This window comes from Rattus rattus, chromosome 9, assembly GCF_011064425.1.
Source record: "Rattus rattus isolate New Zealand chromosome 9, Rrattus_CSIRO_v1, whole genome shotgun sequence".
Taxonomy (NCBI): Eukaryota; Metazoa; Chordata; class Mammalia; order Rodentia; family Muridae; genus Rattus; species Rattus rattus.
The window spans coordinates 94,395,007-94,422,058 of NC_046162.1; the positions used below are offsets into that span (position 1 = coordinate 94,395,007).

At 44.1% G+C, this 27,052-nt stretch overlaps 1 protein-coding gene across 2 annotated transcripts; it reads left to right on the forward strand.

Annotated features, from left to right (window-relative positions):
• Crk (CRK proto-oncogene, adaptor protein) lies at positions 1-26,705 on the forward strand. 2 transcript variants are annotated; one of them, XM_032913948.1, is made up of 3 exons: positions 1-463; positions 11,445-11,810; positions 23,182-26,705. In XM_032913948.1, the coding sequence occupies exons 1-3, from the start codon at positions 223-225 to the stop codon at positions 23,187-23,189; spliced, it is 615 nt and encodes a 204-aa protein (XP_032769839.1). In that variant the 5' UTR covers positions 1-222; the 3' UTR covers positions 23,190-26,705. The 2 variants fall into 2 exon arrangements, with proteins under 2 accessions (XP_032769839.1, XP_032769838.1); XM_032913947.1 differs by having other exon boundaries at positions 54-463; positions 11,445-11,980; positions 23,182-25,971.
• Positions 26,706-27,052: the final 347 nt, after the last annotated feature.

Consider the following 27,052-nt stretch of genomic DNA (forward strand, 5'->3'; position numbering starts at 1 on the left):
ACTCCGTTTCCCTTCTCCCAATGGCGGGCGGCGGTCCCCTTCCCGGCAGCCTCCCTCGGGTAGAGAGCGCGTCATTTCCGGTGGGGAAGGCCCGCGGCTGCCGCCGCCATTTCGGGCGCTGCTGGGAGGCTTACACCGGAGCCGGTCCGCTGGGCGGCGGGCGCCAGGGCTGGAGGGGCGCGCGTGCCGGCGGCGGCCCAGCGTGAAGGCGCGGAGGCGGCCATGGCAGGCAACTTCGACTCGGAGGAGCGGAGTAGCTGGTACTGGGGCCGCTTGAGCCGGCAGGAGGCGGTGGCGCTATTGCAGGGCCAGCGGCACGGGGTTTTCCTGGTGCGGGACTCGAGCACCAGCCCCGGGGACTATGTGCTCAGCGTCTCCGAAAACTCGCGCGTCTCCCACTACATCATCAACAGCAGCGGCCCGCGCCCTCCAGTGCCTCCGTCGCCCGCTCAGCCTCCGCCGGGTGAGGGACAGACGGGCGGGAGGCCCGGGCGGGGGTGAGGGCCGTAGAACCCTGGTCGGCTGCAGGAGGGACGTGGGCAGAGAGGGCTGGAGTGAACCTGGCGGGGGAGCTGCCTTCTGACCAAGCTGGTTCCCACCGATGAGCGGGATTGTGGGGGAGGAGGAGCTGCTCACCGAGGCCTCTGGGTGTGCCTTGGGAGCCGGGGAAGGGGAACTGCTGCGGCCCCGGGGTGGGGCTGGGCGCCAGGGTCAGGCCCAAGGGCAGGGCAGGGCCAGGCAACTTGGGGACAAAGAGTTAATGGGGATGTTGCGGGGACATCATTTGGCAGAGGTGCCCAGAATGGATCTGCTAATCCTACAAGTGGCTTTTAGGCTTGAAACGTTTCCTGCAGTGTTAGAGCTGGGTTTGGCCATACTCCCCTGGTGGCCTTCGGTAGGAAGTCACCACGTACTTGGCTGGCTGGGAGGGATGGAGACACCCTCAGGAAGCCGGTCAGCTTTTTCCTTTCTTGGGCATTTTTCCAAAATCTTTTTACCGTGCTCTTCCCTTGTGGAAGGTGGTGAACTAAGTGACTTGGTAATAGAAAAAAAGCTTTCTGTGACCAGCCCAGCGTAATTGAAGCCTAGCTGGCAAATTGTGTCCAAGAGGTTTTAAGTGTCCAAAAGACTGCCCGCTGCACGTAGAGTTTCTAGTTTCAAAGTGATTAGTGGAGGAAGGTTTTTTTTTCCCTTTAGAAAATAAACCAAGCATAGGCCAGTGAAAACAACCTTGGAAGTAAATGGAGTTTCATTCTTCCTGGGCTTAAACAGTGTCAGTCAACGTACTTCTGGGTCTTTTCTTGCTAAGTTGGTGCTGTGGTCAAAATCTTCCACGATATGAGAGCAGACCTAGCTGGCAGATACACCAAGAATAATTATCCCGCTGTGTTTTCCTCATCGAGGACCATTGAGTTGTAATTGTCTCAGCCGTATTATTGCAGTTGTCTTGGCAATGTTAAGGAAATTCATGCACTTCGTCCTTGAAGTTTGTGAGATGCACAGTGATTCTGAGATTACTGTTGTCTCTGTGTGTAGGCACCAAGCTTCTTGCTTTCTGGATGTTTGAAGTGCAAGCTTGTTCCTCCTAGAGCTGAGCTAATCTCATGAATGGAGACTCCCTGGTTAGCCGTTTAGTAGACCTCCTTTTGGGATCATCCTAATTTAGACTTACTCCCTTTGGCCACAAATGAGGAGGTGGAGGTGGGATAAACAGTTCTTGGTGTTGGCACACAAGTTAAGGGGAAAATTTGAGTACTGAAGTCTTCTTAGTCTTTTTGTGTCTGTTGGTTTAATAATATAAAATCAGATAGGAATATTAATGCAACACTATTGCCCTAAACAAAGTAAATTCTATTTTTGTGCTATCTGTAAAATAATCTGTTGTTTTGTGTTAAGGGCAGTAGTAAGATGAAATGTTATTGTTGAAATTCAATTCTCAGCCAGGTTTCATAATTCATGCTTCTAATCCCAGCACCTAGGAGGCTGAGGCAAGATTTTACAAGTTCCAGGTCATCTGGGAAACTTAGCAAGATTCTGCCTCAAAATAAAAAGTTATGTTAGGGGGTGTGACTAGGGATATAGTTGAGTGGTAGTTTATTTGCCTGACATTTGGGCAGGCTAGGTTTTATTCCCAATAGCTGGGGGTGAGGGACTCAGTCCTCAATTTTCTCCTTGTTTGAAAATGTGGGACTAGCATCAGGCAGCCTTGTTAGTTTGATATTTCTCTATACCTGGGCATTGTGGTTTTATATCTCGGTAGCTCCACCTTTTCAAAATAGGTGTTTGGCCTAGGAGAGGAGAAGATTGCCAGTTTGTGGGTTAGGTGTGGAAAGTTCATTGGCTTTGTGGCAATTTGTTCTGTCGTGTTCCCCATTTTCTCTGTAGGACACTCAGTTCACTTGCTGTCTTTATGATGGTCACTTAATCGCTGTTCTGCCATCCATTAAACTGTTTTTCTTTTGAAGCCACACAGGAATTACTTGAGTTTTAAAGAGACATATATAATTTTAATAGTTTACGGGGTTGGGGATTTAGCTCAGTGGTAGAGCACTTGCCTAGCAAGCGCAAGGCCCTGGGTTCGGTCCCCAGCTCCGAAAAAAAGAATTATTAAAAAAAATAGTTTACACTTATTGATTGACTATTGTATGCTACATGCTTTGCTAAATGTGCCTTATATAATTCACCATCAGTAAAACAATCCAATGAGTGAAATTCTGCAATCTCCATTTATTAAAACATTTTCATTTGGAGGTGGGGAGAAGAACTAGAAATCCAGTAACCTGTAACATTTAGCATATAAACCAGAATTTGAACTAGACAGTGTGACCTGAGAACTAACTATTGTATAATTTTGGTATTCTTTGTTTATTTGCTTTGGAATCCCTGGGGTGCACATAGGGAACTCCATTCTTTTGTTTTGAAACAGGGTTTCACTCTGCGGCCCTAGCTGGCCTGCAACTATATAAACCAGGCTGGCTTTGAACTCAGGAGAATTCTTGCTTCTGCCATCTGAGTGCTCTAAGATCCCGCAGTGTGGCTCAGAAGGCAAAAGCACAGCCTTGGCAGCTTGAGGGTCTTGTTTGATCCTCAATCCCGGGGTTGGATAAGAGAAGGAACACCTCAGAGTTGTCCTGACTTCCACAGACTCACATCAGTCATGCGCATACTGTAGTTCTGGCTGGCCTAGAACTCACTACACCTGTGTGCACACACTGTAGAGGCATGTGGGTAAGATAGGCCAGGGATTGTTGCATTATCCCACTTATTTTTTGAGATAGAATCTTTTTGTAGTCCTACATGGGACTCTGTAGACCAGGCTAATTTCTTTCTTTTTAAAGATTTATTTATTATGTACAGTGTTTTGCCTACATGACAGAAGAGTGTGCCTAGATCACATTACAGATGGTAGTGAGGCACCATGTGGTTGCTGGAAATTGAACTCAGGACCTTTGGAAGCATAGTCAGTGTGTTCAACCTCTGAGCCATCTCTCCAGCCCCCATACCAGGCTAATTTCTCCTGCCTTTGTCTCCCTGTTAGGATGAGCCATCGGCCCAGCTCAATGACCCTATTTGAACCTAGCATAGATGTTTAGCTCCCACAGATGATCTAAGCTGTGATGATGGCCTAGGAACGTCTTTACTGTGCCCCAGAGCTATAGGGGCAAGTCTGTTGGAGTTTACTGGTCATGTTCTGTAAGGTTGGGCTTCAAAGAGAAGACTTGGGAGAATTGATCCACTAATTTCCTCCACTTGAAATGATCGAGGACTAGACTTTGACTGATAGAGGTCTCTAAACTGAATGAGAAATTGGGATGTACCCAGCTTCTGTCAATTGATAGAATTTTCATTCTAGCAAGAATGAAGGCCCTGGTTTTAATCCCAGGTCACACAGACCAGGCTTAGTGACACAGGCCTGCAATTGTAATCCCAGCATTTAGATAAAGCTAGATTTTCTCAGGCTGGGCGGGGAATTAGAAGCCAAAATCCAAACTTGAATGAGAATACACATGTATAATTTCAAGACAGGGTCTCTAGTTCTGGTTGTGCATTGGTGGTTTGCCTGCATGTATGTTTGTGTCAGGGTATTGGATCCTTGGTACTGGAGTTACAGCCGCTGCTCCTGACTGCTGAATTATCTCTACAGCCCCACCTACTACTTCTTACTTGTATAACTTTGGACAATTTTTTTTAAAAAGTTATTTATTTATGTAAATGAGTACACTGTCACTGTCTTCAGACACATCAGAAGAGGGTATCAGATGGTTGTGAGCCACCATGTGGTTGCTGGGACTTGAACTGTCCATAGAGCTATCGCTCCAGCCCCCAATTTTTGCTTTTTAAACTTTGCTACAATTTTTTCCTTTGTGAAAGTTGGAAAATAGCAATACTTCATAAGGTGAGCTATTGTAATGAGTAAATGGATTCATATGCAATATGTAAAACACTTGAATGTGGCAGGCATATTTCATAAAGACCCAGGTTATAAATTTAATCTTAAGAATATAATGATGTTAGAAGATGATTCAAGTGGAAGGGAAAACCTCTCAGCTCTGAAAGGTTCTTGGCACGCACAGTGTGGTTGGTAAACACACAGTGTCTTAGTAATGCTGGGTAGAAAGGGGTAGAGGGCTTGAGGTTGAGAACCTTGGGTCTACAGCGTTTCGATTGCTGTTACTGTTGCCTAGTAGGTGGGTGAGTCTCAGACCTTGATTTGGGCTGGGGATGTAGCTTACAGTGTTTGCTCACAAGGTCCTGGCTATGATCATATTATCTCATTTTGGAGATGGATGGTCAGGGCATGCTCCAAATGTAATGGTTCCAGGGAAGTTCTTTCTTGATTTTCTTTTAAAGAAGATTTTCTTTAATTTTATGTATATGGTTTTTTGCCTACAAGTGTATAGATATATGTACATGCAGTGCCTGCTGAGGCCAGAAGAGGGCATTAGACTCTGGAATCGGATTGGTTATGAGTGCTGAGAACTGAACCCACCTAGGTCCTCTGCAGAGCAGCATGTGCTCTTAACTGCTGAGCCATCGCTCAGCTGCTCTCCAGAGAAGTTCTTTAGTAATCATTGAGAAACTTTATGCAACAACAACAAAAGATGTCCCATGGTAAGATAAAATAAGTTTATTAACTGTAGAACTTGTCACAGCTTTACCACACTCCTGTGAATTGTAAATTTCCTGGAGAGAATTCTGAGTTTATCAGACTATTCTGCTTTCTAGGATTACCGAGATACTGTGGTACCTTCTCTGGCAAAAAGTATAGTTCAAAGATTTTTGGGTGAACTAAAATTTTCTTAGGGTTAGGTCTGTAACGTGTTTGTGCGCCCCTGGGTATGAAGGCTAGAGGTGAGTGTTAGGTTAGGCATCTTCCTCTAGTGCTTGCTATTTGTTTTTTTAAGAAATGATCTGTTACTACACCTGGCTGTCATCAGATGACTAGGCTGGCTGGCCATTAGCCCCTGGGTACCTCAGTGTTCCCTCCCAGTGCTGAGTTTACAGGAGCATGTCACCAGACTCGGTTTCTCATCGTGAATGGCGGAGATCTAAATGCAGATTCTTGTGCCTGTGCACCAAGCGCCATTCTCTAAACCATCACCCAGCCTGAAATTGAACATTTATTTCTTAAGGAATTGAGAGGGTCTGTTCTGCCATGTGAGTTCTGGGGATCAGACTAAGGCTGTCAGCTTGGTGGCAAATGCTTTTATTTACTGGGCCATCTTACTGACCACCAGCACTTTTAATATAATGACTGTAATTTTTTACTGTTATTCTGAGGGGTGCATGTGCTGAGGGGTGGAGATTAGTGGGAGCCGGGTTCTTTTCCATAGTCATGTGGGCTTCAGAGAGGAGCTCAGATCACCAGGCTTGGATGGCAAGTCCCTGACCTGCTGAGCCAGCTCCCTGGCCTCCTTGCCACTGGCTTTTTTGTAAAGCAGAGATTTTGTTGTTTAGGTCTTTGGAGATGGGTGTCACTTTAGAGGAGGCTGCTCGTTTTAGATTAGACAGTTCTCTTCATCAGCCACTTCAGAAACTGTTAGATAGGTCTATGACCTGTTTTATAAACTGAGGCACAGAGAAATGAGATGCCAGTTTATACAGCCAGTAAACGAGAATCTGATTGTGTCAGACTTTGATCTACAAAGTACCATGCCAATATCCACTGTATTTTTTTAAAGAAGAGTTTTGTTTGCATAGTCTTTATTCGTGTGTTTATTGTTAATATTTGTTACTTTTTGGAAATAGTCTCAGGTAGCCCAGGTGGCTTGGAGCTCCCCTGTGTAGCCAAAGATGATCTTGAACTCTTGATACTCCTGCTTCTACAGCCCAAATACTGGGGTTCATAGAGGGATACATTACCAGCCAGGCTTCCTTAGTCTGCAGAATCCCTTCTTTGCTGGAAGGGCAGCAGCCTTTACTCCTTTGCATTGGACAAGTAGTGGGTATTTATTTATGCAGATTCTCTAAATGTCATAGGTAATGGAGGAGGAAGAAAGGATTGGTAATGCGGGGCAGAGGAAGTGCTGTGAGATTTTGGAAAGGTTGATGGTGTAGCAGCTGTTGATCTTGCCAGAAGTAACCAGGCCTAATTTAGCACAGAGCCCTCAGGTGTTCTGAGTTCTTTGGGGAATGATACTGTAGAAACTGATGTTGCCCGAGGCCTGAACAGCTTAAAAGTAATTGGTTTTGCAAGTAGTAAGAAGTACCTACTTAAAATAATCCCAATTGTCTGATTTTTTTTTTATGTTTTTACTTAATTATCTAGTTTCTTGTTTCACTATATAGCTTTGGCTGGCCTGGAACTCCATGTGTAATCAGGGTGGCTAGGAAATAAGGACATTTGCTCTGTTTCCGCCCCCTAAGTGCTGTTATTACAGGCACTTACCACCACACCTGGCTAATGTTTAGTTTTTGATATGTTAATTCATAACTGCACACTCAAGCTGGGTCTAGGGTCTAGGGATGTAAACCTATATATAATTCAAGCTTGATAGGCTGAGGCAGGAGGATCACCCGTTGAGGATCACATGTCTAGGCTACAGAATAAGTTCAAGCATGTCTGGGCGATTTAATAAGGCCCTGCCTCAGAATGAAGCTTGCCTGGCATGGGTGAGGACTAGGTTCTGTCCCAGTATCCAAGCTGCACATTCAGACTCTGCCCAGGTTTGATGGAGAGGAGGCGAGGTTTTCCCAGTCCCAGACAGCTGTGAATCTGTAGTTCTGTCTTTTAGACTGACCAAGTATCTCCTTTCTTTCCCTTCCTTCTGCTTCCTGCCATTGGCTCTTTGTGGCTGGGGGCGGGGAGAGGAACCCAAATGCATAGCTGTGGTGAGGTCTGGGCTTATCTGTGACTTAGGTACATTCTTTTCCCTTTTCTTCCCTTCTGGAGTTTGCATCAGTGAGGTTTTGCTGCCCCGTATATCTTACTGCCCACAGATACTGTAATGTTAGCACCAACTAAGAATGATTTACAGGGAAAGTGTGTCAAAGGTCTTGTTGGTTGCTTTGCTTGTGTTTTGATAGTTGGGAGTGCCAAAGCAAAAGAAAAGGCCAGTGAGCCTGGTTTACACCATGCAGCTTTAGCAGCATTGGAACAAGAAACAACTTATCTTTGGCTATTTAAAAAAAAAAATGAGGGCTGGAGAGATGGCTCAGCGGTTAAGAGCACCCCACTGCTCTTCCAGAGGGTCCTGAGTTCAATTCCCAGCAACCACATGGTGGCCACAACCATCTGTAATCAGGTCTGGTGCCCTCTCCTGGTGTATCTGAAGACAGCTACAGTGTACTTATATATAATAAATGAATAAATAAATCTTAAAAAAAAAAAAAAAGATTTGTACCAGGTGTGGTGACCCATGCCTTTGGTCCCAGCACTGGGAAGGGAGGAGGATCTCTGAGTTTGAGGCCAACCTGGTCTACAGAGTGAGTCCAGGACTGCCAGAGCTACACAAACAAACAAATAAATAAATAAGTGCATGAATATTTTTTGTTGTACTCACAACAAAGGTGTTTGCTTTAGTGGTATGTTTGGGTCTCCAGACCCTGCCCTCCTCCCAGCCTCACTTAAGCACATCCCAGCAGTGGGTGAAGAAGAGGTGTGTGTCTGGGGAAGGTGGCCTTCCTTAGAGTACAGGTCCTCTGGAAATGCTCATGCCTCGTCAGAACTGTCTCCTTGTGATTTGCTGTATATCCACAGTCTGCTGTTACTGGTTTTGTTTTGTTGCTGCTGCTGGTTTTTCTAGGAACACAGCTCCCATTGCAATAAAAGCCCTGTGGAAAGATGCCTAAGACATGCTGCTTTGCTTCTTGCTCACCAGTTCACACCTTCTTTGTAAGTTGCTAAAAGCTGGGTGTAGAATTTCGTTTTACCATTTCCCTTAATTTCAAAGTTAAACATTTATGTTGATTAAGAATAATCAATGTAGGGGTCAGAGACAGGGCTCTGCAGTTAAGATTGTTTCCTGCTCTTCTACAGGACTTGTTCTGTTTCCAGCAGCCACAGCAGAGGGCTTACAGCCACCTGTAATTCCAGCTGTTGGTGATCTGATTACTTTTTTTAAAAAAAAATTATTTATTATATATGTAAGTACACCGTAACTGTCTTCACACACACCAGAAGAGGGCATCAGATCTTATTACAGGTGGTTGTGAGCCACCATGTGGTTGCTGGGAATTGAACTAAGGATCTCTGGAAGAGCAGAAGAGTAGTCAGTGCTCTTAACAACTGGGCCATCTGTCCAGCCCGATCTGACCACTTTTGACCTCTGGGAGCACCTACACATAGGTGGTATAGCATACATTCTCTCTCTCCCTCCCTCTCCCTCTCCCTCTCCCTCTCTCTCTCGCTCGCTCTCTCTCTCTCTCTCTCACACACACACACACACACACACACACACACACACACACACACACACTAAGACAATAACTAAATAGTCATAAAAAATAATATATGGGATTGATGAGATGACTCAGGTAAATAAAAGCATTTGCCACCAAGTTGGATGGCCTGAGTTCAATCACAGACCTACAGGGCGGAAGAAGTGAATCCACTTCTTAAAATTGCCCACTTACTAACACAAACAGAAACACAAACACACACATTTAACTTCAGAAAACTTAAGAATAATATGCAGGGCCAGTGAGAAGGCTCAGTGGATAAGAGTGCTTGCCAGGCAAGCCTGGTCACCCGAGTTAGCCTTCTGAGTTAAATCCCACGTAACAAAGGCAGATGTGACAGCTCACGCCTGCAGTCCTAGTGCTCCTGAGTGACCTGGAGATAGAGATAGACGAAGCTCCTGGGATTTCAGGGGCCAGAGAGCCTGGGGTATGAAGCACAGCAAAAATAAGAGACTTTGCCTTAGTGAGGTAGACAGGAAAAGTCAGCTTCTGTGAGTTGTCCACTGATTCCACAGACATAAACAAAAAATAAATTAGTAGATTGGCTCGGTACATGCCTTCAGTCTCAGTACCTGGGTGTCAGAAACAATGGATCTCATGATGTCAGCCTGGTCACATAGTAAGTTTCAAGCCAGCCAGGGCTACATAGACCCCATCTCAAGAAAGTTTGTGTTTCTAATTTAGCACTCAGGAAACCAAGGCAGAAGATCCTTGTGGATTTACGACCAGCCTGGACTACATAGACTGTCTCAACAGAACAGAACAGGAGTATATGCTCCCCAACAAAAAGAGTGGCACTTTATGAACACACCTTTTTGTCACCCAGTTTCAGAAGGGCAACAGGTAGAAGACATTTTGGCAGGTGCACCTTGGTCTGTTGATGGCTAAACATTAGCAAGGCACTCCATGCTGTAGGCCATTTTCTTAGCAGCAAATGCTTTGCTGTGTTAATGCCTCTGTACATTGTGCTTGGAGCTTTCTGGAGCAGGCAGAGCTGACTTTCACAGTTGCTGTCTTCATCTGGAACATGATGAATTAGATTACTGGGGACAGACTGGAATAGGAACAGTTCTTTGTGAAAAGAAGCTGTATTAGGTGGTATTAGTGTTAGTTAGAAGTCTCCTTATCCCAAATACTGATGTCTCAGTAGTTGGGAGACCAACGCAGGAATATCATAGACTGAAGCCTACTCTGGCTACATCACAAACCACTTTTCAAAAAATAGCCATTGCAGGGCTGGAGAGATGGCTCCCTGGTTAAGAGCTCTGGGTGCTCTTTCAAAGGACCCAGGTTCAATTCCCAGTACTCACATGGCAGTTTACAACTGTAATTTCAGTTCTAGGGGATACAATGCCCCCAGAGACATACATAGAGACAGAACAGCAATGGGCTGGTGTATTGGTTCAGTGCGCAAAGTGCTTGCCCCACAAGCCTGGCAATCTGAGTTTGACCTCTGGTGCTCACATAAAACTGGAAGACAAGACTCTGCAAAGTTGTCTCCTGATTACATGCATACATCATGCACACACAAAAATTAAAAATAAAATCTAGCCAGCAGTGGTTCCTCTAGGTTGTAATTCTGTAAAACTGTATAGGTACCTGCATGCACATGCACGTACCTCCAGGTAGACACACATTTATAAAAGTAATTACATCTTTGGGTCTGTGGAGATGACTGAGCAGGAGCGCTTGCTGTTCTTGCAGAGGACCTGAGTTCAGTTCCTTGCACCCACATGGCAGCACACAAAACAATCTATAATTCAAATCTCGGAATCTGATGCCATCTTCCAAGTTGTACGTTTTAGTGATTGTAATCTGTGTACTTAGAGTATCTTTGAAGCTTTTCTTTTGCTGCAGCAGTTGGAGGGACCCAGTAAAAAGGAGAGTTTGAGGCCAGTCCCACATGCCTTTAATCCCAGTACTTGAGAGGCAGCAACAGGTGGATCTCTGATCTGTGAGAGCCTGGTCTTCAAAGTGAGTTCCAGGCCAGCCAAGGCTAACAGGCCCTGTTTCAAAATAACCAGGGGGTTGGGATAGGGAGCTTGCTGTGTTTCCTGAGGCTGCAGGGCTGTATTTGGTTACTTTCTTTCTAGGGTAGCATTAGAACACAGTGTTGGAGAGTCAAGAAGTGCCTGTGTCACACTCTTTGCAAGCCAAGTGGCCGGGTCCATCATGGCCTTCTCCTATCTCCTCCCCGTGGTGATGGGCATCTTGCTTTCCAGGGGATGCTCATTTTATTGTATGTGTATGGGTGTTTTGTCTGTGTGGATGCCTGTGCATCATGTGGGTCATGTGCTGGGAGGGGAGGAATGGGCATTAGCTCCTTTGGACTGGGGTTACAGCAGCTATAAGCCAGTTGTGTCCTCTGTAAGAGGATGCTCAATTTTAAAGGGCGATACCCATTTGGACTGTGAAGAAAGTTTTATTTTTTCAGTATACTTTTTTTTTGTGTGTGTGGTCAGATATTGACTAAATATGTATGAGAAATGCATGAAGTCAACTTCAGTATATCTTCAAATGACACTCTGCTCTGTTTTTTCCAGGAGTGAGTCCCTCCAGGCTCCGAATAGGAGATCAAGAATTTGATTCATTGCCTGCTTTACTGGAATTCTACAAAATACACTATTTGGACACTACAACACTGATAGAACCAGTTTCCAGATCAAGGCAGGGTAGTGGAGTGATTCTCAGGCAGGAGGAGGCAGAGTATGTGCGGGCCCTCTTTGACTTTAATGGGAATGATGAAGAAGATCTTCCCTTTAAGAAAGGAGACATCCTGAGAATCCGGGATAAGCCTGAAGAGCAGTGGTGGAATGCAGAGGACAGCGAAGGAAAGAGGGGGATGATTCCTGTCCCTTACGTGGAGAAGTATAGACCCGCCTCCGCCTCAGTATCGGCTCTGATTGGAGGTAACCAGGAGGGTTCCCACCCACAGCCACTGGGTGGGCCGGAGCCTGGGCCCTATGCCCAACCCAGCGTCAACACTCCGCTCCCTAACCTCCAGAATGGGCCCATTTATGCCAGGGTTATCCAGAAGCGAGTCCCTAATGCCTACGACAAGACAGCCTTGGCTTTGGAGGTACATAATGTGCAAAATGTAGAAAGACGAGATCTGCTACAGGGTCTCCCTTTCAGACCTCTTCCGGCTTTGTAGGAATGCTGATACAGCGCCAGCTTTGTGATGTTGTAGATGTCAAACCATTAAGTACTGACTTTGGCATTTTATGTGGGTTTTCTCTTTTTTAGAGAAAACCTATTTTGCAATGAGTAAATTTAAAACTGTGTAACTGAATGTTCTGATTGATCTACTAAACCTTTGACTAATAACCACCTGAATAGGAATTAACTTGAAGTAATTTTTCTCATCTATATTCCTAACTTCTTTCTTGCTGTTTGCTACTGTCTAAAACAAAATGGGTCCACCCACATTAGAGTGTAGTAAGTGGTATGTAGCAGTATACTTAAGTGGGAGTTTTTCATAGGTTTTTTTCTTTCTGCTTTTTTGAGAGTGGGTGTTTTTATGTAGCTCTGGCTGTCCTGCAATTCACTTTGTAGATCAAGCTGGCCTCAGAGTCACAGAGATCTGCCTGGTTCTGCTTCCTGAGTTGCTGGGATGAAAGGTGTGTGCCACCATGCTCAGTTAAAAACTGATTTTATTTTAGTGGATAGTAGATTCCTTACTATTATGTTTGGCATGAATCAAGAAAAGCTGAATGCTAGCCTTAACTAGGCCTTGGTCCCTGCTGTAGGGGACACACACACACACACACACACACACACACACACACACACACACACACACACACACAGATGTTTGGTATACAGATGTGAATTTAACCATAACTAAGAGGGTAAGTTATAAAAAATAGATTTACTTCTCTTTGTTGCTTAGTGTGTTTGAGAAGCCAGTCTTTACAAGAATTATTTTTAACTCAGTCATTCGTGGAAGCCCACTTTGTTATGACCTGGCATTCATTACAGATGTTCTGTGGTTCCTCTTGAGTACTCACAGCTCATCTTCTTACCTGTGTCTTTCCTCCTTCATTACGTGTCAGGAAGAGTAAGTATTCAGGACAAAGGCTGATGCAGAGGTGACCTGCTCTCTCGTGTTCCAGAGCCTGCCAACAGACTGGCTTGAGTAGAGAGGGAGCCAGTTGTCATAATTGTGGCCTGAGGTTAGGGGAGCACAGTGGCAGAGAGGGGAAAGTGCTCTGTGACTTGGCTCTTCCTTTCCTTTGGGTTGTGCTCCCACAGTAGGGTAGGGACTGCCTGTAAGTGAGTGGTAGTCCATACAGTGACCTAAGGGGTATTTGAACCAGATTTATTTTTATTTTATGTGATGAGTGTTTTGCCTGCATATATGTCTGTGTGCCAAATGTCCACAATGGGCAGAAGAGGGCATTGGATGCCTAACAACTGGAGTTATAGACTGCCTTGTGGGTGCTGGCTCTCAAATGCTACTACTCTGGAAGAGCAGGTCGTGTTCCTAACCACTGAGCAGTCTCATCAATCCTGAAATTTTTTTCATTTCTAGTCTAATTGAGTTAATTGAGTTTCATAGGTTTGATTGAAAACTGCATTATTTATGTGTTTAGATTTTTTTTTTTTTTTGGAGCTGGGGACCAAACCCAGGGCCTTGCGTTTGCTAGGCAAGCGCTCTACCACTGAGCTAAATCCCCCACCGTGTTTAGATTTTTTGAAGCAGGGTCTAACTGTAACTTTGCTGTCTGCCCTGAACTCACTATGTAGACTTGAGCTCACAGAGAGGGTGCTTGGGGTAAAGGCATGTAACACCACATCCAGCTTAAAAAAACTGTATTTTTCAAATGTTTTGCTTTGTGATATGGGGACTCACTATGTAGCCCAGGCTGTCTTCAAATTCTTAATACTCCTGCAAAAGCCCTCAAGTGTTAGAATTACAGGCTGAAGCTTTGTATTTTTTTGAGATTGTCCTAACTTGTCTTGGCTTTGAGAAGTGAACTGTGTGCTATCTGGGTCACACTGCCTGGCAGATGAAGAAAGCAAGTTTCAGGCTGATGTGGGGGTGAGGGGATGATGCCTTTACCTAACAGTGCTATGTACACTGTGGGTGGGCTGTTGACATTGACTACATTACAGTGGACTTGGGTGGGACGCAGCATTCCTGGCAAGGTCACTGCATGAGCAGGCGAGGAGAGGAGTGAGTCAGTTCTACCTCAGCTTTGAATTTCTTGGCCAGTTTTCTTTTTTAAAGATTTATTTGACCCGTATAAATGTTTTACCCATTTGTATTGGGTCAGAACTGGAGTTATGGATGGTTGTGAGTCCTGGGAACCGAATCTGGGTCCTCTTTGCAAGAACAGCACATACTCATAGCTGCTGTACCATCTCTCTAGCCCAAAGTGATTCTTTTTAAGGATGTCTGATGATTAGAGGCATCAATGGTTGAACTGCTTTCTCTGTTTTGAAATACTATACAAATCTTGCCTCCCAAATTTGGGGGTTAAATGTGTTTTTTTGTTTGTTTGTTTGTTTGTTTGTTTGTTTTAAGATTTATTTTATGTGAGTACACCAGAAGAGGGGATCAGATCTCATTACAGATGGTTGTGAGCCACCATGTGGTTGCTGGGAATTGAACTCAGGACCTCTGGAAGATCAGTCAGTGCTCTTAACCGCTCCAGCCCCCATCCCTGATTTTTAAGACAGAATCTTGGTATGTAGCCCAGGCTGACTCATACTAGTGCAGAGTAGAGGGATGCATTGCCACATTGTTGATAAATCTCAACTTGTACGGGTAGATACTAAAGCTTATTTTATGCCTCTATAGACTGTCCAGAACAATGGTGTTTTCTCTAAATGGACTAATTTTGTAGTCTCCATATTCTGATTTAGCCTGATAAGGCTTGAGATGACTTGGATATAGTTTCATACTTGAAGACCATTTTAGAAGGGAAGATCTTACTGTGTACCTCTGACTGGTCAGTGATTTGTTATGCAGACCAAGCCTGCCTTTGACTTGTAGAGATGATCTCACTACTGTTGCTTCCTTAGGGCACCATGTTCAGTGTGAACCTGCTTTTCTTGGGACAGATGAGAAAGATAAAAGTGTGCCACAGAGTGGCTATTGGCCTAAGTCTGCATCTCTGATTGGGCCCAAATTGATGGTACCTTTTGACTTGTTTGATGTTTGAGATTATGAAGAGCAGGCCTATGGTATATCTCTAATTGGCGTTTTTCTGAAACTCTAGCAATAGGTTTCCGGTCATGGAGACAGGCGTTTCAGTTTCTTCTCACCCTCCTCCTCTAGACTCTGGACAGTATTTGAGGCCCTGGAAAGAAGGGCTTGGGTAGGAGTGGTGTCTGGGGTTCAATGGTAGAGCATTTTTGTATGGTATGTACCAGGCGCACACACACACAGGATTTTGGAAATATCGAATCTACTTTTTTGAGATGAGATTTTTTTTTTAATTTTTTTTTTTAAGATTTATTTGTTTATTATGTATAAGTACACCGTCCGGAGCTGTCTTCAGACACACCAGAAGAGCGCATCAGATCTCATTACAGATGGTTGTGAGCCACCATGTGGTTGCTGGAATTTGAACTCAGGACCTCTGGAAGAGCAGTCAGTGCTCTTAACCCCTGAGCCATCTCTCCAGCCCTTGAGATGAGATTTTAATAAATCATAGCCTGATGTTGACATCAGCTGGCCTTGAACAATATTTCCTCCTTGACTCTCAAATACTTTTTGTTGTTTTTCTTGTTTTGTTTTTTAATTTCAGGTTCTTTTTTCTTGTTAATTTAGAGTCTAAGCAGAGGACATGTACTGCCTAGGTATAAACATAGTCCTCAAATGCTGAGATTACAAACCTGTCGCCGTGCTTGGATTCAGTCTTAAGTATTTGTATCCTAATAACTTAATGGCTGTTTTTAAAAACAATAAATGTAATTAAAAGTAAATATTTTTAGTTCAGCATTAAATAACTGTCATAACTTGTCTAATGAGATGTGTTCATCTGTGAGACATCTCCTGGTTTTCAGACTTTGGGGGTCAGTTGACCTTTTACTCTTATTTCTCACTTTGTATTTGGTTTGTGAGTTACATACTCGTCATACCAGGAACAGGAGTCTGCGTGACATTTTTGTACTGTGCTCATATTCACATCCTATGTCTACTCTTGTTTTCTTTATTGTACATTTAAAAGATTACATTTATGTATTTATTTTGGGGAACACATACATGTAGTGACTTTGTATGTGGAGGTCACACAGCTTGTGGGAGCAGTCCTCTTCTACCACATGGGGATCAGACACTAAACTCATTGGCTTGGTGACAAGTGCCTTTCCCCATTGAGCCATCTGTCCAGACCTTGGTATTAAGACTGGCTCTTAGGTAATGTAGTCCATTCTGTTCTCCATTTCCTTGTGTAGTGAAGATGGTCTCGATCCTGATCCTCCTGCCTCCGTCTCCCAAGTCATTTTTCATTACAAACTTCTACAACCCAACTTGATGAACATGACATCTTTCAAGTGTCTGTAGTGTGACCTAACCTAATGTCCAAACTGAACTTCCTCAAGCCTACTAACTCAATACAAATCAAGTATCACTGTGTTTCTCTCAGCATCTTAAATACTTCCTGGCACTTCTGTGTAAGTTGTGCCATGCCTCTGGCACACTTTTAAGACTTTAAAATATCTCATAATATTAATTTTTAGAAAAAATTTTTTGCAGTACAAGGATTAAAATCCAGGCCTTTCATGGATTCTAAGCAAGTGCTCTACCATTGCACTACCCCTCTCCTCCACCCCCCTCCCAGGAAATTCCATTTGTTGAGCTTTTGAGAAAGTGGGGATTTGTCTTTGAGACAGGATCTCACTGTATAGCCCTGGCTTAGAACTTACTATGTAGACCAACCTGGTTTTAAATTCCAAGAGATCTGCCTGTCTCTGCTGCCCAAGTTCTGGGATTAAAGGTATGTGCCACCATACCCAGCTCCCAGCTGTGTGTTTTCTTTGTTTCTTTGTTTTTAATATATATGATGAGCTCATTGCAGCTGTCTTCAGACACACCAGAAGGTGGTGTTAGATCCCATTACAGTTGGTTGTGAGCCACCATGTATGTGGTCGCTGGGAATTGAACTCAGGAAGAGCAGTCCGTACTGCTGCTGAGCCATCTCTCCAGCCTCTAGCCTTTTCTTTTTGAGGCAGGACCTTACACTTTTAGCCCAGGCTTGCCTCAAACTCAAGACAATCTCTTTCTGTCTCAGCCTCCCAGGATTAAAGGTGTATACCACCTAACTAACCTCTCCTTTTACTTGGCTTTTGGGCATTGAACTCAGGTCTTAAAGGTTTTGAAACAAGTTCTCTTTCCATCTTGCTAGCTCACTAGTAGCTTTAATGGAACACACCAGGGTCCACTTGTCTTGTTTATAACTGCCTTTGGTTACAGTGGCAGAGTGGAGTGCTTATGAAGAGAGACCATATAGCCCTCAAATCCCTGCAGAACAGCATGGAGAAGACTGACTCCACAGAGTCGTCCTCTAAGCTCTGCAGCAGACACAGACACAGTAACAAGCAGACTCTTGATAAGAAAGCAAACCAGACTTGATTCAGAAGTAGTAGTTTGCTGATTCCCGCTGGAGGGTGCTAAAGAGTTTCCTTAACTTCGCCTCAGACAAACCTTGAGATAGTTTTTGCCTTTGTTAAGTTGAAAATGTTTTGGACAGGCCTGGGGAGGTGGCCCGGTTGTCTTGCCACACAAAGTCTTTATCTGGGTGTGGATCCCTGGCACCCACACACAGAGGGAGGAGCAACAGCATGTACTTCTAATTCAGCCCTCTATGAGGCAGGCAGCCCTGGAGTCCACTGGACAGCTGGACCTCTGGATTCAGTGAGAATCACTGTCTCAAAAGTACTGCTGGGCTGGTGGAATGACTGCAGGTAAGGATGCTTGCCGTTGAAGCCTTGAGATCTGAGTTCCATCCCGGAAACCCATGGTAGGAAGAGAAACAAGACTCTACATGCGTGTGCATCCATATATGCACAAATAGTAAATATGAAGAGCTTATTTTAAAAGATAAGTAAAGACTTAGGACAGGAAAACACCTGCTGTGAACCTCTGGGCTCCCAAGCCATTGTTTCCTGTCACTTGTTCCTTTTCCCTGACTTTCTGTGCCTGTGCAGTGTGTACTAACTGCTCAGAGCTCACTGGAGTCCTGCAGATCTGGATCAGAAGGGAAGCTGATGTGGTTGCTGTCTTTCCTGTTAATAGGGACAAAATGTAGAAAAGTAGTCACCTGGGGATATGCCCACAAAGGCGCTTACAGTTCCCTGATTGCCTCCTGTTGGGTAAATTTCAGAACTTAATGCCATTGAGTTCTAGTTTCTCTTTTATTATTGCTAAAACTTCCTGGGGAAGATAGCTGGGTATTGTTATATTCCTGGATCATTCTAGGTTTGATCACTAGGTCTTCACTAGGGTCACAGTTACTTCAGCAGTTGTACAGAGCCAGAAGTCATACCAGTTGACTTAGTTTCCTGGGAGCCAGTAACCCTATTTAGACCCCTTTATAGATTGTTTGATGCCTCATACTCAGGCTTGCTCCGAGGATGTTACAGGATCTGTCAGGAGGATGAGGACCAGATGGAGCAACAACAGTGGTAGAAGAAGTGTTGGAACTTGTAACACCAGGGAAGCTTCCATGTCAAAGGCCAAGCTAGGTTACACAGCAAGACCCTGTTTCACACTTCATCCTTCTTTACTGTTTCTCCTTTAGAGGAAGAAGGAAGTGAAGAAAGCTAAGTTGACCTATAAAGTCAACACTTGTGAAACCGAGAAGGATTACTGTGAGGTCATGGCCAATTTAAAATAATGTGTAGCTAATAGTACCAGGCCAGCTAAGATTATAAACTGAGACTCTATCTTAGGGGGAAAAAATCACCCAAACTTCTGGTGGTGCCCACCTGTTATCCTAGTACTTGGAAGTTAGAAGCAGGAGGATCAGAAGTTAAATAAAGGTCGTCTTCAACTAAGAGTTCTTGACAGTCTTGATAGTAGGTTTTAAGGTCTTTTATTTAATGTTGAGAATAGGATCTCATTGCAGCCCAGGCTGGCCTCAAGGTCCTTCGATCAACTTTGAGAATTCTTTTTTTTTTTTTTTTCTTTTTTTCGGAGCTGGGGACTGAACCCAGGGCCTTGCGCTTGCTAGGCAAGTGCTCTACCACTGAGCTAAATCCCCAACCCTGAGAATTCTTTCTTAAAATAAGATTTATTTTATGTATGTGAGTACACAGTTGCTGTCTTCAGACATACCACTCAGCAGTTAAGAGCTGCTCTTCCAGAGGTCCTGAGTTCAGGGCTGGAGAATTTTCTTAAGAATCTTAAGATGTACCATGTACCCCAACTGCTTCTTTTTGTCTACTTATACTCATTTAAAATTTGAAATGATGGGTAGAGAGATGGCTCAGCAGTTAAGAGCATTGGCTGCTCTTCCAGAGGACCCGGGTTCAATTCCCAGTACCGACATGGCAACTCACAATTGTCTGTCACACTAGTTCCAGGGCATCCAACACTCTTACACAGACACATGCAGGCAAAACATCAATGCACATAAAAATAAATTAACTAGGGCATGGTGTTGCATGCCTTTAGTCCCAGCACTCAGGGGGCACAGGTAGGCAGATCTACATGAAGTCAAGGCCAGTGTGGTCTACAGTTGAGTTCCAGGACAGCCAGGACACTACAGAGAAACAAGTCTTGTGTTTGTGTTATGGCATATATCCATGATTTGAGCATGCAGCAGGCAGAGAAGGATAATGTACAGATTTAGCTGGGTCAACAAAGCAAGTACCAGGCCCTCTGAGAATCAGTAGTGAAACCTCAAGAAAGAAAATCAAAGTCTTTGTAGCACCTCTGGGGCAGATACGTCTGCTCTACTGGCTTTATAGCACAGCCCTTTATCCTGGAACTTGTTGGGAGCAGAGGTAGGAGGAACTCTGAGTTAGAGGACAGCCTTATGTAGAGAATTCCAAGCCAGTGAGCCAGGCCTTCATAGTAACACCAGTTTCAAACAGACAAAAATAAAATAAAGTAGTCCAAAGTGGGATAAGGTACTGCACACAGGCAGTCCAGCATTGAGAGGCATGCCAGTTCACCTTCAGCCTCGTGAGTGCACAGTCAGCCTACATCACTGTCAGGAAACTAGAATAGAGCAAGCGTCAAGCGTTTGACCTCCCTCTTTTGTTTGACCTTTAAAACCATGCTTTAGTGAGTTGATGTTTAACAGGAGGAAGGACATACATAGTTCTGGCTTTCTGAAACAGCAAGAGCTGTTCTCGATTTGATGCTCCAGAATTAACAGTTGCCCTTTCCCCCAAATTGTTGGGAAACTTGTCTCATGGGGCTTCAGTGACAACTCTGCTCTTTTACGGTTAGTCGTATTCTCTGGCTTTTGTCCTTGACCTCAAGAACCCCTCAGTACTTTGAACATTTCAAGAGGACAACCCCATGAGGCACAAGGGGTTATTAATTTTAATGTCTTTTAAAGTCTGTAGTTGAAGGCCACCTTAGGGAGTTTTGTTAGCCCAGCTGACTGCTTACCTGTCCTCATAGATCCATTTAAAAATTAGTCATCTTTTTCTTTTAGCTCCTGATGGCTTGATCTCTACTAGGAACTTATGTGTTTAAAAAGCAAATTTTATATTTATGATACTGTTCTTGAGTCTCCTTTATAGCAGGAGAATCTATATCTTTTCTTTGTGAGAGGGTTTCTCTCTGTAGTAGCCCTGGGTTTTCTAGAACTCACTCTAGTCCTACCTGGCTTCAAACTCAGCTCTGCCTGCCTCTGACTTGCTGGGATTAAAGGTGTGTGCCCCACCTTGAGAATCTCTATCTAAGGCTCTAAGGCCAGACTTAGTAGCAAACACCTTTCACCCCAGTATTGGTGGCAGATGCGGACAGTTCTCTGTGAAATTGAGGCTAACCAGAACTACATAGTAGGAGACCCTGCCTCAAAATAAAGCAAAACCACCCACACACAAGAATAAAGAAAAGGGAGAGAAAAGGTGTCTTTGGTTTGTCCAAGGTTTGCTGTATGGTTCACTCTATTCTATTCTAGTAGCTTCTGGCCTTACAGGAACCCCCATTTTCTTTAAAGGGGAAAAAGCCTGATGACAAGTGGGCCGATGTAAGATCAAGGAAGAGCTAAGTAGTATGTTGACTGATAGCCCTCCCACTTTTTCCTGAGGTGTAAAGTCATTTGTTAACATACAAGGCTTAAGGGCTGGGAGGGATGGCTCAGCAGTTAAGAGCACTGACTGCTCTTCCAGAGGTCCTGAGTTCAATTCTCCAGCAACCACATGGTGGCTCACAGCCATCTGTAATGGGATCCAATGCCTTCTTCTGGTGTGTCTGAAGACATACAGAAAATAAAAACATACAACAGGCGGTACAGTTCAGTTTACAGGCATGGAATGTGTGTGATGATCATGAAACTCAAGGTGTCAAATATTTTCACCTCTTCAGGATGCTCCCTGTGTCCTTTGTTGAGGGCCATGTGCGTGCCATATTGTGGAGCTGCACCCCAGCCCATTACTTTCACTTTGATGTCTTGGGTCCTTGAGGACTATATACCAACCTGCTGTCACCAGAGTCTACAACCTTGGCTGTTAGGATGAGCTGAATGGTTGCTAGCAGTGAATTGGACCTGATGTATGTACACTGCAGGGTGCAGGCCTGGTGGTCTGCAGTCCTCTCCTGCCTTTTCCTAGGTGGCCCTGGCCCTCATAGCACTGGCAGGTGGAGCTGCTGACTTTTTTCATCCTCTGTATCTTACCCTTTATTTCCCTTACTCTCCTCTGGTCTGCTCTGTTTTTCTGTTGTCTAAACAACCACATCAGTCCTTTGTGGTTTTCAGATTTTCCCTTGGGGAAATTACAGACAGACCAGTAAGCAAGAATTTTCCCTGTTCGTGAGATCAGACTGGTTCTGTAGAAGACCCTGGGCTTCATTGAGTTGGCATTGGCCAGTGACTCCAAGAGATTTTGAGAGTCCCTGATTAGCTGTGTGAATATCATAATTGTCCTAACCCTCCACTTTTTCTATAAAATCAAAATTGTTATCCTGGAGATTTATTGTGAGAATTAGAAATTAAGATCTATAGAAGGGGCTGGAGAGATGGCTCAGCGGTTAAGAGCACTGACTGCTCTTCCAGAGGTCCTGAGTGAGTTCAATTCCCAGCAGCCACATGGTGGCTCATAGCCATCTGTAATGAGATCTGATGCCCTCTTCTGGTTGTCCGAAGATAGTGACAGTGTCATATACGTTAAATAAATAAATCTTAAAAAAAAAATCTATAGAATACTCCAAATACACTCAAGAGACATGAACAGTTCTATGTAAAACTCAAGTGACAAGCAAGGAGCGGTCATCTTGCTTTTTTTTTTTTTTTTTTTTTTTTTTTTAATTTATATGAGTACTTTGTCTCTTTTTTCAGACACCCCAGAAGAGGGCATCGGATTCCATTACAGATGCTTGTGAGCCACCATGTGGGTGCTTGGAAGAGCAGTCAGTACTCTGAACCGTTGAGCCATCTCTCTAGTCCAAGTCATCTTGCTTTTTATTTGATTTCACAAGGGACATTTTATAAGTGGAAGCAGTGATATAGTTGGCTGGTAATAGTTATAGTAGTTAGTGGATTTTTTCCTCCTTTGTCCCCAGTTGGATTATAAATATGTGCCAGTTTAAGGAACAGCAAGTCAGTTACTAGATGTGAGAGGTACCATTTGTGGGGAACTGGGAGGATTTGGAGTTCTGGCCTGTACCTTCTCATAGATGCTTGGCTTTGGCTGAGAAGCAGTAGGGCCTGAAGTCAGCTTGCTGTGGTTGCCCTCTGCTGTGCAAGCAGTGCATGCCCTAGGGTAGCGCCAGGCCATGCTGCCACATATGCCAAAGAGGGCTAGGCTTTATCCCCTAAGATGTGGGTGGGGCAGGGTTGCTGAGGATATAGAACAGAGAAAATTATTAGCTCATCTAGACACGCTGAGGTTTGCAGAGGTACCATCTTCTAGGATCCTTTTTCTGTATTCTCAGTGTCTTTCTTCATTGCTAACAACACTCCCATCTTTTTGCCTGCATTAACCACAAGTTAACCAGTCTGGTTGCTGGGGCGGGGAGGTAGTGAGTAGCCATTTCTATAACATCAGCCCTAGAGCAATCACACGGGCAGGGTATGCCTAACAGAATGGAGATTTTCACCTTGCATTCTTAACTGGAAATAAAGTGCTCTCCTTATTCTTGTCCTGCAGGTCGGTGAGCTGGTAAAGGTTACGAAGATTAATGTGAGTGGTCAGTGGGAAGGGGAGTGTAATGGCAAACGAGGTCACTTCCCATTCACACATGTCCGTCTGCTGGATCAACAGAATCCCGAGGAGGACTTCAGCTGAGTATAGCTCAACACTTTGCTGACAGATGGGAACAATCTGTTTTCCACCCCCAATTGCCATCTATACAATTTTCTTACAGGTGTCAAAGCAGTCTAGTTTATATAAGCATCCTGTTGCCTGTGATCTTTTTAAGACTGAATTACTCCATTTCAACTTGTATTTACCATATCCAGGGTACGAAGCCAGAGGGCTTGTGTGGTTAACTTCTGAGCTGGCAGTTATAGGTGGTAGTGGCCGTGCCTGTATGAGAAGACGTAAATACATTGCCTCCTTTCTCTTGGGCAAAACAGATCAACCTGTGGAAAGCTGATGGGCAGGAAAAGAATGTTACACACTGCTGACCCTGATTTCTTCAGAGGTTCTGTTTTCATTCTGAATCCATGGTGTCAAACGGCAGCAGACTGTCCCCCACTCCCATGAAGTAACCATGCACTGTGTGAATATTACCCAGTGGGATGGCATTTGTGTTTATGGACCATGACCAGTGTATGACTCATTCTGACATTTCAAATCCTGAGGATTCTGAGAACACTACTAGAGGCATTTGTCTTCCTTGGATTTTTTTTCTTGGATTCTTTCCTTGTTGTTCTCCTCCCCTGTACCTGTAAGTGGCTTGATTCTTAGGATAGTGTATATCTTCATTCCAGATGAGAAGCAGGATGTGCAGAGCACTTTATTCAGTGCATAGCTTTAAGCCAGTATTGGATTCACTCAGTGGATAAACTCCCAGCTCTCTGCCTTCCTCCAAGGGGGCATCGTAGGTTCACACTGCTACCACAGCCTAAGACTCTCCTTACTGATGGGACGATCTGGCAGGGCCATTTTTCCTGATTGCTTGTCCTAATGGGATGCTTAGAGTTCTCAGATTCTACTTGGAGTGGAAGGACCAATCACTTACTTATCCTATAGAAGGTATCAAGGGCCAAACTTTGCCCTCTGCATCATGTGTAAGTTGTATAAAGGGCGGGTTAGAATTCTATGCATTTGGGGTAGGATTGGTACTTTCAAAACTGTTCGGTCGTAAATTCTGTATCATTTTACATGGCCAAGATAGTTATTATATCGCCTTCATTTGGCTTCTCCTTGGTCCACACTTAGTTTACAAGCCCCTTAAAGTATAGAATGATGTATATGGGGTCAGATGCTCCAGAGACAGGCCTCTGAGGCCACAAATTATAGGATTTCTTTAGACTGTAACATGAGACTTTCAGGTGACGAAGACACTTGCTGGTCTCTGGTGTAGGTGACCAATAGAAACACCTTATTCTTCGCTTTGAACCTCATTTTAGAAAAATATTTACCTTCTTACATTAGGTTAACTTGATGAATTTGTATTCATTGAACATACACCAAATCATGTAATTGCAGTGACAAGCGCATTGCTTAGCACGTGTGTGTGTAGAAGATTTCGTATGGAAGAACGAGCAGAGTGCAGAAGCTTGTTAATGGCCCAGGGACACCAGTTGGCCTAGGATAGCAGACATTAAATCACCACAGGCAGACCCAATGAGATGATGCTAATTTAATACACTTTTACCTCACTCTAAGGTAAATGCTTGATAACAACAGTGATACTCACCTTTGGAGATGTTGGCCCAGTACGGAGCTCATAATAGGTGCTCATTGATACTGAATGGACAGATTTGTAGCACGTGACATATGCCACCTGACTACTTGTTTCAGTTTTCAGTTAGCATAGATTCTGTAAATCCAAATGCACATTAAATCCTGTTCCTAAGCCAGGTGTGACAGCCAACGCCTTTAGTCCCAGCCCTTGGGAGACAAAGGCAAGTGGCCCTCTGCGTTCAAGACCAGCCTGGTCCACAGAGCTACTTCCAGGGCACTCGGAGTTACACAGTGAGACCTTGTTTCAAAAACTGAAAATAAATTTTAAAAAAATCTGTTCCTGAAATTACGGCATCTAAAACATTTGTCACAGCTGATTTGAATGTCGTGTTTTCTTTTGCCTTTGCCTGTGATGCTGGCTTGTATTGTCTCTTCGGTATGTGTGTGGTGATGGGCATGCAGCTCTACGTGAACCATAAGGACCCCCCGGTGATTAGCTGCTCAGAGCCATTACGTGAACGGTTTGGTTGGATTTGGCTGGGTGTAGCAGTTACTGAACCTCGAGATCAAAGGACTTCTTACATACATCTCCCGAACAGCAAGTGCCGTAACCCTCGTCGGATGCATAAGTACATTGTCACAGAGCAAAGTGAACTGAAATCGGCTGCTATGTTTTATATAATCACTTCTGCAAGAGCCCATTTTTGGATACTAATATTTGACATGGTTAATTCTTATTAATTTGTTGGAATTGTTTATTAATAATACAAATAGGTAATTTTAATTTTCCACAAGTAACATTTCACTATTAATGGTTTGAAATGGGTGATAAGCAAACCAATTTGAAATAAAATATGAACATGTGCCATTGTATTATAACACTATACACTTTCTTGACAGTTTAAGTAAATTTAAAAAAAATTTTTTTTTGTAGCATGTATTGTATATGTTTATAGTATATGTAGTAAATAAAAGTATGGCCAAATGTTTGGCTTGGTGATCTTTTGGAGAAAGTAATCTTGGAATATTTTTCACAAAAGTGAGTTTTTGTGTTTTAAGGACTAGAAGGTGTGTATCTCAACTGTCCGTTAGTAGTCACGTAAACTGTTACATACATGGTGGGTATGCTATGGGATCGCTGGGAAGTATGACACTACTGTGAGGGGACATGATGAGAGTCATATATACGGAATATAAAGGAAGCATGTTGTGAACAGAGAACTCCAGACTTGCCTGGAATGGGTCTCTGTGAGTGTAAGAAGATGACCGTGTGATAGGGAATTCTGTAAACTTTAGACAGCAGGGTGTTAGAATGCTGGTGCAGATATGCCATTAATTTCTCCTTTTTAATGTAAGTTGCAAACGCTCAGGGAAAGTTAGAGGGGTAAGAACAGCAGCAGAGATGGGACATTTCTGTATGTTCGTGCCGCCATCCCCAGTGTGGATGTGTGCTCCACACTGACACTTAACTCTAGTATTGAGAGTATAGTGGACGTTTCAAAGTACTGTGGCCTGTACTAATTATTATTCCAGTACTTCTGAAGCTGTGGGATTCCTTGAACCCAGGAGTTCAAGATCAGCTTGGGAACTTAGCAAGACCCCTCTCTACTAAATACCTAACAGACAAATTTTATCTATTATTGCCTATATGATCCTCTGCCTTAGTCTCAAACCCAACCTCATAGTTGCTGCCATAGATGTAGACGTATATTAGTGTAGAGCTGAGTAAAGCTGACACCTCGGGGGGATCCAACTGTTGCCATATGCAGGGTTGACAGCAAGGTGGAAAGTGTATTCCAGCTTTTGACAATAAACTGTCCGACGTTTGTCTTACTATGTTGAATGTTGGGTTCCTTTATGTGTCTGGGTGTTTATACACCCAGCTCTGTCTCAGGAGACGATGTGAGATGGCGCCTGGCACGGGAGGGAGCTGTGGGAAGGGTGGGAGCTGTGGGAGCCCTGGCACCAGGATCACTCGCCATCCTCCCCAGCTCCCTCATCAGTCTCCTCCAGCTCTCCGCATGCTCCACTCCACTCCTTGTCCTCACGTGCACACACTCTTAACTTGTACTCTTGATTTCAATTTAAATGCCCTTGGAGATGTCCTCAAATTCCAAATCCTATTACCTTCATGGTGCTCCTTTCAAATGGTACTTCCCCAAACCCT

Bases quoted from the DNA above. Each gene is read 5' to 3' on its own strand.
- Crk (XM_032913947.1), top strand. From the start codon at position 223: ATGGCAGGCAACTTCGACTCGGAGGAGCGGAGTAGCTGGTACTGGGGC. The intron at 464-11,444 runs GTGAGGGACAGA...TGTTTTTTCCAG, and splicing joins GCCCGCTCAGCCTCCGCCGG to GAGTGAGTCCCTCCAGGCTC. The intron at 11,981-23,181 runs GTACATAATGTG...CTTGTCCTGCAG, and splicing joins AGACAGCCTTGGCTTTGGAG to GTCGGTGAGCTGGTAAAGGT.